The 12,895-nt window shown below is 38.7% G+C and overlaps 1 protein-coding gene across 1 annotated transcript; it reads left to right on the top strand.

Moving 5' to 3' along the window:
- Positions 1-10,190: 10,190 nt before the first annotated feature.
- Positions 10,191-10,754, top strand: LOC100729220 (interferon alpha-21-like). Its single transcript, XM_003478853.5, has one exon. It carries the CDS (start codon positions 10,191-10,193, stop codon positions 10,752-10,754), a length of 564 nt encoding a protein of 187 aa, XP_003478901.3.
- Positions 10,755-12,895: the final 2,141 nt, after the last annotated feature.

Genomic DNA, 12,895 nt, shown 5'->3' with positions numbered 1-12,895 from the left:
AAACTCTTTTGTGAAGATACCCAGAAGGGGAATAGCTGGGGTGAATGGAGCCTCCAATTCTAATTTTTTGACAAATGTGATTTCCACATTGCACACTGATTTCCACAGAGGTTTCACCACTGTTCATTCTCACCAACAGTGGAGAAGGGTTCCTTTTCCCCACATTCCCTCCAGCATTTAATATTGGTTGACTTTTTGATGATAAGCATTCTTTCTCGGGTGAGGTGAAATCTCAGTGTTGTTTTAATTTGCATCTCTAGAATAACCAGTGATATTGAACATTTTTTTTTTACCTATTTATTCACTGTTTGTATTTCTTCATCTGCAAACAGTATATTCATTTCAGGTGCCCATTTTTGGATTGGTACACCTTATTATTTTAGAAGCTGATTTTTTCTAAAATCCATGAAAACTGGTTTCAAGGCCAAAAGGCTGGGAAGAACAAAACCCACAATAAAGGCAGAATAACCTCAAAAGCTGAGGTTAGTTGATTACAAAAGAATCCATGTTCTGCATTGGAACACTAGAAAACCACAAAAGGAAAAAAGGGTGAAATTACCTTACATTTCCACTTTTCAGTTTTCTTTTCTAAAGTGCTAGAGATAGAACCCCGGCCTTGTACATGCCAGTCAATTAGTCCACCACTGAGCTACATCTCTGTCTTGTTTCACAAGACAAATAAATTACTATTAAAATGTTCGTATACTCCCTTTTAATGGTTTTTCCATACCTATTTTTCCATAGCTTGTTACATGTACCACTTTATCCCTGGTTTTTCAAAATAACATCACTTTTGGTTTTGCATTGACATATAATTACTGTACATATTCATGTGATAGGAAGCAATAATCATTCCACATTTACATAAAACAGGGTAATTAGTATTTCTACCTGTGTTAGTCAGTTTTCCTTTACCATTCATGGTTAACTTTTTAAAAGAACAGATTTATTTTGACTCACAGGTTTCATGGATCCAATCCATGATTGGTTGTATCCACTGCTTTTGTGCTTGTGGTAAGAAGTACATTATGGCAGGTGAGAGTGGAGGAACAAAACTGCTCACCTCAGGGTCAGGGAGCAAAAGGGTGAGGGGGGCCAGGCTGTCGAAATCCACTGAGAAGCCCTATTAGGTCATGGCTACCATAGGTTCTGCTATCTGCCAATAGCTTACTGCTGGGAATGCAGCCTTTGAGTGGTGATATGGTTAATTAATTAATGAACTGTACGTTTGAGTAGGGAATGCCCAGCTGTATTGAGCCCACATGGTTTTGGGCTTGGAACATTCACTTAAAAGAGAACTGGTTCAGAATGGTATAAAATGTAATCCTGGGGTGAAAAATTTACCCTGATCTTCCTTGGAGGAGCTTCGTTGGGATCTGCTTTTCTTCAGAGGAGTTTCAGCATTTTTTTTTTCAAAAGAGTTTTGTTGTTTGCTTTCAGGGGTGTCTCAATTTTTATGGGAAGTAAAGGTCTGGAGCTTTGGCTGACGGCTCTGGCAGAGGACAGGGTCTGAGCAGGCTCAGACTCTGGAATGTCCTGGGCAGACTGAGCCATTTCCCACGGGGGCCCAGGTCCCACGCAGCGACAAATTTTCATCTTCATCTTGGACATTGCTTCCTGGCTTCCAGTGCAGAATCCTCAGTATTCTGGCACAGATCCTTCAGTCTTTTTTCCCAGACATGCCAGTTTGTAGTACTAGATCCTGGGCCTTTCCTGAAGACACTTTGGTCTCCTGTGGTGGATTCTTAGAATTCCTGATGGACTTGCACTGGGCACTGCCACAGGTCAAAACTCTCAATAAGATCTTTTGTGACTCTTGTACATACCACTCTAGTAAGCACTCAATATTTATGAGGTACATAGTGGAACATCCATAATATATGGCCATCTTCAACATATCCTTGTAACTTTTGAGAACCCTAGTCACCCTAAAGGGCTGTTGTATGAAATCTTTCATTTCTCTTATGTAATTACATTTTGTAAAGATGCAAGTAATTTGCATTCATTTGCAGAAAGATCTAAAATTTTTTGTGAGAGTCAGGAGTAGGGGTAGGGACAAGTTCAGAGCAGGCAAAAAAGGGAGGGATAGAGGGAGAGAAAGCTGATGAAAACCCAGAGGGACCACCTGGTAGGCTAGCACTTAGAAAACTTAAAATGTGAATCAAACAGAGGAAAGATTAAAATTTAGTAACATTAAACTTTCTAAAGTACACCAAATTAAGAAGAAACAAGTCTCTATCTCACAAGAGTGTTATCATAAAGAAAAACTTACTCACAAATGTTCATATAGGTACAACGAGAAAAGGAATAGATTTTGCTATCATACTGTATACTCATCCCTTCAGCATTATTCTTTCAAGCAAGTGCACCTGTATTGATATTTCAGAGAGTACGAATAAAGTAAAAGATCATAGAGCTATACCAACATACTTATGTGTATTTTCCTATTAGTTTTCATAACAAGTAATATATATGGGTTATATGAATTGCTCTTTTCATTACATATATTTGTGACATTGGTACGTATCAGCTAATCTTCGTTTTCATGGCTAAAAAATATTCCCTTCCACATTATTTATACAGTTCTCTACCAAATCATATTTCTTTTGTTAATATAACAGCACCACAAATATATAGATGCTTTGTGGGTGTATAACACAGAGATTCACACACTCTCACACATATCCCTCTTATGCAGGAGTCATTTCCAGGAATGGTATTTCCATAATTGAATTGCTTAAAATTTTAAAGTTTGAAATACATTGCCTGTTTCTACATAGCCCCTGCTTGTGAGCTGGTCATAGAGTTCCCTCAGGAAAGCAGGCTCAGGTCAGTCAGACCACTCAGTAAGGATTCTAGCAAACAAAGTAAAAGTAACAATGTCATTTCTGACACAGCCTCAAAAACATGCAGCACTACTGCTTTCACAGAGATCTACTCAGACACAACCACAGGAGGCACAGACCCCACCTCCTGATAGGCAGAGTCACAGTCATACTCAGGTTGGCATAAAGAGGAGAGACGCTGTTCCAGATATTTAAAAACACTAACTATTCCCATTTTCCAGTGGGTTTCAATAAATATACTTTTGTGGAGTGTATTACAATACCTATTTCCCAAACTCTTTGAAAATATGACTACTTAAAAATAATTATTTTATTACTCTTGATTTACATTTGTATATCTTTAACAATGAGCAAGATTCCCTATCTTGATTAGCCCTTTAGATTTCTATTCCTGGTTTCTGATCATTTATAAACTTCTGTATTGGATGGTTATTAATTTTCAGAGCACTTTGGAAATGAAGAACATCACCCCTTTCATTGTGATTATCAGTTTGTGTGGATACTGCACTTCTTTGGCTTGAGAGCTTTGTTCATCTTTATCATACTAAAATGTAAAATCTATGCTCACCTTTATCAACATTTTCTATTATATATTCTGAATTATTTGCCCCTACATCAGTGATGGCTTGACATACAAAGATTACCTTTGCTCACATTATTTTTAATAATCTATATTTTATGGCTTTTGGTCATTTTACCTTATAATCTGTGATATGAAATATTATATGAATCCCCTTAATAATGAACAGTTTACATTTTTGAGATAGTCCCATAGTAATTTTTATATGCTGTTTGATTCTGGCAGCTAGTATTTTCTCTGACCTGAACATTTTTCTAGAATGACAGAGTACCACAATCTGTACCTGTGTGTAATTTACTTCTGTTATTTTCACACCGCTTTCCTTTAACAATTATTATGTTTGTTGTACAGCTGGATGTCATGAGACTTTTACATTAGCACTATAATTTTCCTAGAATTATGAATATTTCAATCTGATATGTATCCAAAAATAACCAAATCACTAAGATCACGTTACAAAAATCACACTTCCCCTACAATAGGAAAATAGGAAACTGGATCTATGAATCTCTTCCTCAGTACTCCCACACAGGTAAAGAGGAGCTGAAAATACAACACGAACAACACAATCCAGAGAGACTGTGTTATACTGTCCAAGTGAAAGGAGTTAAAAACTGAAATAAAATCCAGACCATAAAAAGGACAAAGTTCATCCTTGTACAGAACACACTTTCTCAGCACACGCCGTTGGGTGCCTGTGAAGACCCTGGGCACAGGGCCCTAAGCCTCTGCAGCCCTCAGCCTCACCCTGGCTTCTGCAGCCCTGAGCCCAGGTCCCTGAAGGAAGCCTCGCCCCCTCCAAGCCCGGTAACCTTGTCTGAGGAGGCGCCTGAGTCCGGAGAAGCTGAGAGCGGTCCTGTCAGTTCTCTCATCCTCACAGCTCTGAGCTCCAAAGCCCCCTGGCGTCCTCTTCCTGGCCCTCCGCGGCCCCTTCTCGCCCCCGCAGCCTCTTTTTCCCGCCCCCACCGCCCGGGCGCCCCGCGCGCCCTCCACGCCGCAGCCCGCGCTCCCGGAGCCCCGCGCCCTCGGGAAAGCGCTCCGGGCCAGAAAGACGCCTCCTCACAGAGAGGTCCCGGAGACGCCGCCCGCGCCCAGCCCAGCCGGTGCTGTGGCTGAGCCGCCACTGGGTCCGCTCCGGGGGCCTGGTCCCTCTGACTCACTGCTTCAGCTCCGAACCTGACGGAGGAGCCGCGCAGAGGCCTCGCGGGCGGCAGCACCTGCGGGAACCGCGGCTCAGCCCCGCAGCTTCCCACTTCCCTCGGGGCTCACAGCTCCGCCCTCCCCCACCCAGGCCGCTGCCTCCTGCGGCGGTGCCCGCGCGCCCCTTGCGGCCGCCCGCTGATGCGCTGAACGCACCACGGCCCACAGTTGTCTCCTAAGGCGAAAGGCGAGGGAGGCCCTGCTGCAGCCCTGCCAGCTCACCTGCCTGGAGCCTGCCCTGGGGGCTGGACCCTGCAAGAATGGGAAACCTGTTTGCTCCTAAGGCAGCAGCTAGGGATGCCGTCTCAGAAATGCCTAAAGGGCAGAATGGACTTCTACTTTCCCTAGAAAAAAGGGAAATGGCACTCAACAATTCACCAGCCAGTTGGGACACCCTCAGCTGTTCCAGCAAATCTCCCATCTCTTCAGCCAGGAGGACAGCTTACTGCTTGGGCTGAGGTGGGCTCTGAGATACTCCTCAGGAGACTTGCTCAAATGAGGGATCACAGGAAGCTGACACAGGCAGAAACTCAGTTTCTCCATCCTTGGGATTTGCTGTTCTGAAAAATTTGCAAGGAATCATCTGTGTCCTGAATAAAAAAGGAACACAGTGCCTGTGCTTGTGCAGTTTCTAAAGGCTGATATTTTTGTAACAAACATTATTCAACAGGATATTTTTAAAAGATTTGTCAGTGAAGTCGATAGATTTAAAACTACTAGCAATTAGAACACAGCACAAATTTATCTTTCTTTTGCATTAGAGCTCAATACATGAATTCCTGATCAGATCAGTTGTTTGGCCTCACGGTGTGATTCCAGGATTTCAGTGATGTATACATTTTGGCCTTGACATCTTCCACATATGACTGCAAATGTGTCTATTGTGCTTCCCTTGCAAAATGAAAAGCTATAGTGAATCATAAGGATGTGTTTTCATGTCTCTACACTCTGGCCAAAAGATCACTTCCTTCCATATTTAATCAGTTCAGTCCAGAGGTATTCTCATATGATACTTAGGGGCAAACAATATTGAAAAGGAATTATACTTGGGTGAATTGTGGGAAGCAATACCAAGTTCTTTCAGTGAGATCATCCTTCATTTCTACAAAAGGTGTGTACTAATGCTACCTTTAACAGCAAAAATAACTCATTTTTAAAAAGCACTTGTTTTATGAAAATAATTCTGTACCAAAGTCTAATTCAACCATTTTCACACATAGGACATGTTGCATTCTTTCCAGTTCCCAGCATCATGAATTTACTTACCAGTATGGACAGAAGATCTTAGACCACATTATGAAATTAAAGTTCTCTGCTTAACACTAGAGGACATAAGGAAAGCATGGTCATATGACTTCTTGCAGGTTCTTGAAGATATCTGTCACAGTAGAACAGAATGAGTCTTTGATTGCAACTCAGTTCGTTGTTTCTCACTAATATTCTAATTAATACAAATAGAAACTTGATGAAAATGTTCCCCCAAAAAACTATTTGCTCTTTTGTGTAAATATTCAGTACAATCTTGCATTAAAGTTATTTGAACAACCTTGTTGAATATAAAAATTATCTTTACACCATTTCATCTCAAAGTTTTTTGTGTGTAATCATATTATTTCTCTAGAATTAACAATTAGTTTTTCTGTCACAAATATTGACTCGTGTCATCCTAGCACCCTGGGAGTTTCAATGCAGTCTGGCTATAAACTATCCTTGGATAATTAGTGAGGCTCTGTCCCAACATAAAAAAGTAAACAAAAGGCTGTGACCATATTCAATGAAAAAGGCCTAGTTTCAATCCAAAATACCAAGAAAAAGGGAAAAATTATATATAGCATAGTTCCTGAAATGATAGAGATTCAACAAAAATTCATCCATCTGATAAGATGATTTCTTTGCTTAGGGATTCCTGGATATGATGTCTAGAAAAAGAAATGGGTCAACTATTAAACAGTAGATCTCTGAGCTAGAAAAGGATAGACAAGTGAATATAGCAATGAATAAAGAAGAGTGGGAATTTTTTTTGCCAAAAAACATTGAATCAGAGATTCAGAATACATTTATATTTCACCTTGAAATAAAGATATAATTTTGAATGCAAAATTTTAGAAATAAAACAGAAATGAAGCACTTAAGCCCATATGAATTAAAATACAAAAAAGTATCAAATGATTATTCAGCATTTTTGTGTATGAGAAGTTCTGAAACCTTCAACAGATGATTTTTGCAGTAATTACATTAGGGAAGATTCATTTTAAAATACAAAAGCCAAAGGCACACTAGTTTATGCTTTTTTATGAATTTATTTTCTTGCACTGCTAAAATACTCTTTATGCCGGTTCCTCTTCTGCACTTCAGCCATGACATTGCCCAGGATTTAGGACCAAATCCTCAAGGAAACTTAATATAGTTAAAACAGAAGCCAAGGGCTAATTCCCTACAAATAAGAGACCAAGTAACTGACTAGGTGGGAAACCAGTGTTTCTTATCTGAGCTGTCTTGCAACATGCTAGACTCTTCATTTCTCCAGATCTTCTTCCATTTTTGCACCACTAATCAATTCAAAGAGCCTTTCGAGGTATGAACTCTGAGCCACAGCTCCTTGACTTCATTTTATTTAGGTCCTTTATTTCATTTTGCTTTATTTCATTTTGCTTCGGTTCATGTCCTAAGACTCATAGCTAGGGTGCAAAAGTGTTTACCAAATATAAGTTAATGAGTATATACTCTGGAGAAAACAAAACATAGACAATAACTGATGTCTATAAAAAGCACAAGGTTATTGACTAAGTTCCATGTCTGGTTGAATCAAATAGGACTTTTCAGCCAAGGATAGTGAGGAGATCTGAAGAAATGAGAAGCCACCATTTTACAAGAAGACTCAATTTACTGGAACATACAGATCAGTCCAGAGGAAGCTCTGGTTCTTATGGTCAGAAATATCCCCAGACAGCAGGTGAAAGGTGAAGACTCAGAGTGGTATTTTCTCTCATGGTGGAGTCAACAGTGACTGCATAGCTCGTGGATCCCTGTGCTTTCATGGTTCCTGCTGTAAACGGGAGTAAGAGTGGAACTGCTCAATGTGTGCCTTAGTCAATGATGTCTCCATTGGCCTAATGGTCTGGGCACAGGACAGGGTTTCACTAGGTATGAAATGCTAGGTTACTGTTCACAGGAACAAATGAGAACTTATTGGGTAAATGCTAAGATTAGTGTCTGACTTATGATAAGCAAGACCCTTGGCTGCCTTTATCTACATTGCTTCAAACATCTTCTTGTTCTTTCATCTAAAACTTGTTCTCCATCTTCCTGAGCACAAGGAACTAGGTTATATTTATCCCTAATTCTCCCAGCAGAATATTTCTTCATACTTTCATTATTTTTTTCATGCTAGCACACAATTTTGTTTTCTATTTGTCCCCAGTCAGTGCAATGCAAGAAAACAACACCAACACCAACAAAAAAACTAACTTTTGCTTTCTATGAAAAAGGAAGTGTGAATCGATATCTCTTGTATTTCATGATACACAGGATAATTACAAAGCCCATTTACTTTTTTACATGTGGATCATTTAGTTATTTGAATCCTAATGCAAGTTTTGAAAAGATCAATCTGATTCAAATGAATGTGAAAAACATGTTTAAAACATGTATTCTCTGTGGAAATGATATAACTCATGTGTGTCTAAATTAATTAGTGGAATTATGAACAATCTAGCATATTACAATGGATTTAACCTACAAAAAGGACTCTAAGTTAATATTATTCCTTAGAACTTATGTTGCCTATCCTTCTGTAGAACATAAAAGATATAGACAATGATTCATGAAAGATGCCCAAAGTACACGAGAGATATCTGCTGCAATCCTGTGGGCCATCATGATTGTGATTGGAAGATTTTTCTCCCCCATTTTATACCTGATTTGTGCTCCTTAACTATTGGACAGCTCCTGTTATATGATTTTTGATCCTCAGGGCACTTTAGATTTTATTGTCAGTGCTTCTAAATATGTTCTAGGTCATGGGAAGCAAACTGAAAGTGTATTTAATATTTACTTCTATTACACCTGTTGAACACATCAATAATTATGTTCAGTTTAGAGAAAAAACAGTTTTTACTAAGCCTAAATAAGTCTAATAGCTAAACCAATTGAAGAGTATTCTTTCATACTAAACAAAATGAAAATAATTTGCACTACCAGTGCAAGTTAAAAATATGTTATATTTAAGTATTTTAGTGATTTAAAAGACATTTAAAAATTTCACTCTACTACAGTAAGTTTTTATAAATTGAAAATTTTGAGTATAATGTGACTCATTCAAATTTATATAAATATCTACATGAACCAGAATCACTAAATTATAAGTATATATATATATATATATATTATTTATAAGTAGAAAATCATAGGATATAAATTATAGCAAACTTGAAAGGAACTTATTTTGAAGTTAATTATAAATAGACACATATAATTTTACTCATTGTTATTATCTTTTTGTTTTTTGGAGAGAGGGTCTTGTTATGCAGTTCAGTTTGCCCTTGAGCTTACTTTATAGTCCATGCTGTCTCAAACTTGCAATGATACTCCTGCCTCAGCTTCCCAAATGCTGGGATTATAGGCCTGCACCACCATGCCTGGCTATTTGTTTTTTTTACTTTTTATACATTTTTATTGAGATATATGAAGTACATGTTTACATGATTATACAAAGTTGACACATGCATATCACCATCTTAAATACTTTCTTCATAACTTTTCCTTTCTCACCCTTCCCTAACTCTTGATCCCCTTACCTTTGAGAAAGATCTTTGAGAAAGCTCCTGTTATATATCTTTTATTTTCTTATTATATAAATAACTTGAGTTTCTCATGTAAGTGAAACTATACACGATTTAGCTTATCAGTCTGATTTATTCCAGTTAACTTAATGATTTCAAGTTCATCACTTTCTCAGAAATGAATAATGCCTATTTTTCTTCATGGTAGAGTAGTACTCTGTTGCACACGAATACCACTCTGGCTTACCCACATGACCAGTGAATATATAGAGTACTATGAGATTTAGGTACTATCAATTGCAGTATCATAGCTTTTAAATGTAACTTTTAGCTTAAATTTTTGTTTAATCATGCTTAAAACTGTTCTTAAATAAAATAGATTCATAGTGCTTACATATATAATACAAAGATATGAATTCAGTATATAAACAATACATATTAAAGTAAATATTCATACGTATCATATATATCATCTCTGTGCCACTGACTTTTCATTAGGAATTCATTTGTGAAAACAGATCTATTGAGGGTCAGGTGGTGTGGAGAATGAAGGCAATGATGAAAACAAAGTGAATGAGAAACTTTACTCAAAACCCCAGTACAGAAAGCAAAAAGGAACAAGAAAACAGAAGTAGAAAATAAAGGAAGGGCATTCAGAAAATGAAGCTGGTGTGTTCCCTATTTAAGTTGGCTGAACACACCAGAGTCTTCAGAGAACGCACAGGCAAAGGTGCAGGATCACACATCCACTTCAGACAGCCCAGCAGCATCAGCAGGATCCCCATGGCCTGGCTATTGTCTGGATTGGTGGCTATGCTGGTGCTCACTATCATGGCACCATATTCTCTGGCCTGCACCCTGCCTCAGACCCACAGCCAGGGGAACACCAGGGCCTTGATTCTCCTGGGACAAATGAGGAGAATTTCCACTTTCCCCTGCCTGAAGCACAGACAGGACTTTGGCTTGGCCCAGTTGGAGTTTGATGGAAAGCAGGTCCAGAAGGCTCAGGCTCTCTCTGTCCTCCATGAGATGACCAGGCAGACCTTCAATCTCTTCACATCACAGGACTCAACTGCTGCCTGGGACCACAGCCTGATGGACACCTTCTGCACTGGCCTTAATCAGCAGCTGAATGACCTGGAAGCCTGCCTGACCCAGGAGACAGGGCTGGAAGAACCTTCCCTGATGCATGAGGACTCCAGAATGGCTGTGAGGAAATACTTCCACAGGATGGCTGTTTACCTGAAGGAGAAGAGCTACAGCCCTTGTGCCTGGGAGGTTGTCAGAGCAGAAATTGTCAGAGCCTTCTCTTTATCAGAAAAACTGGCAAGAAAGATGCAGGACTAAGCAACAAGTCCAGGTTTAACATGGAGATGGTTCTTGTCAAGGATGTCACCCTTTCACAGTTCTGCCATTTGAAGACTCTCACTTTAGACTCTAATCATACCATGTTCTGTTTTTCTTCCCACTGACTTTTCAAACTTGAAAGTATTTATTTATTTGTCTATGTAAAATTTTTAACTATTTATAAGGTTTTATATTTATTATGCACATAATATGTACAATTCTACATTGGGGTTAATATAATAAAATATCTTCTCTACATTCACACAGATTGTGTTTGCTTTTTTCGCTGAATTTGCATCATATGAAAACTTCCTACATGTGTTCATTCTTTAAAAAAGTACTCCAAACCTCAATGTCAACCTAATAAAGTATGGAAGATAGAATTCATTTATCCATCATTGTCAAACGCAGAATAAAATGAATAACAGACCACCTTAGAGGCTTGGATGAAATTCAACTTAACAGTGCCAATGGAATATATGAGAGGCTCTGAGTTTGATCCACATCACTTTAAAATACCCAAGAATAAAACTATATATCACTGATTTTATGAATAAAAGCCCAAAAGAAATAATCAAAGCTAATATCGTGTATATGAACTGCTACAATTGAAATGAAGGGAAAGCCAGTAAAACTTTCTCAGTAATATCCAAGTATTGAAGTATATTAAGGCATAAAAATGAAAAATTAAACATCTAAGAGTCCTCGAATGTTCCTCGAATGCATGACCTTGCATGGCACAAAAAGGAAGCTGCTGAAAATTTTTGTGTGGTCTCTGAAATCTCAGTGGTAGAGCTGCTCATATAGAAAGAGTTTGGAGGGAAAGAACAAGTTTACTGGGTGCTGGGTTCATTAATCTTTATAGGGAGCTAGAGATGAGGCACAAAGCAAACAAAAGTAATAGTCTTACAGTAGAAAGATAACCAGAAAGAATGGTGATAAAAGTGTATTTAAGGGAATAAAACTGCTTAGGGAAAGAATTTTGAGTCAGGGTTAGGCATGAATTGAAACTGCCCACTACATTTCTCCCTCCACCTAATACCCCATTCACAGGGACCTCCTTTGTGTTCCTGTGAGCACCTGTTTAGAGGTTTCTATGACCTGATCATACTAATAGAAGACAGCACTAGGCACACACTCTCCTCTCCTGAAAATACTCACATGGCTGGTTTAGAACATAATTAAGATGAAAGAGTCAACTGGAGATCATGAAGGAGGATAGTGATCATTAAAGTATCTGCCAGAATCTTAGGAAATGGTTCATATAAATTGTGCTACTTTTCCTGTCAGGTCACAAAATCTGAAATCTGCATGCTGAATCCTTAGGATTCTCTCCATGAGAATGAAATGACTGAAGTGGAAGCTGAGAGCACAGAGATCTCTCAAAGGTGTAGAGACAAGAAAAGTGCTCCCAATGTGGCTGACAAGGAAAGCATCTCCCACTGAACACTCATGATGCCCAAAGCACAAGAGATATTATTCATGAAGACACTGCAGTCCAAGTTATCTTAACTTCTGCTCAGATGTTGGCTGTTTTAAAAATAAACAGTCCAAAAGCAACAGGGTAGAGTCTTTCTAGGACACAAATTAATCATTTGCATATTGGGAGGTCTCATTCCTAAAGGGACAAACATATTGTGAATTTTTTTATCCTAGTTAACTCTAAAGAGGATTTAATAGATAAACTCTCTCTCTCTCTCTCTCTCTCTCTCTCTCTCTCTCTCTCTCTCTCTCTCTCTCTCTCTCTCTCTCCTTGCAGCCTGTGTATTCTGCAGTGTTTAGGTACATTTACATCTTGGACCTTTTCCTAAAGATTAGGCCCCACAATGACCTAGATGTGGTGTTGCACCCCTGTAATCCCAGATTCAGGCAAACAGGATTGCTGTGAGTTCAAAGCCAGCCTGGGCTACACAGTCAGGCTACAAGGTCAGCCTGAACTACATAGTGAGACACTGTCCCCAAATCCAAAAATCAAATACAAGATACAAAACAAAAGAAAAAAAATTAGAGCCAATAAAATACTTGTACTTGAATAAGCAATTAGAATTCTTCACCATTAATGGGATAAAGAGCCATTCTATCTCAGCACATCAAAGTTCATCATATCGTAAGTGACAACAGAGTCTTTAATAAATCAAACA

This window comes from Cavia porcellus, unplaced genomic scaffold (assembly GCF_034190915.1).
Source record: "Cavia porcellus strain 051 isolate PalLab524CR breed Dunkin Hartley unplaced genomic scaffold, mCavPor4.1 scaffold_1, whole genome shotgun sequence".
NCBI classification, from domain to species: Eukaryota; Metazoa; Chordata; class Mammalia; order Rodentia; family Caviidae; genus Cavia; species Cavia porcellus.
This window is presented reverse-complemented; position numbering and strand designations above follow the sequence as displayed.

Excerpts from the sequence above, each read along its gene's own strand:
- LOC100729220 (XM_003478853.5), top strand. The coding sequence starts at position 10,191 with ATGGCCTGGCTATTGTCTGGATTGGTGGCTATGCTGGTGCTCACTATC.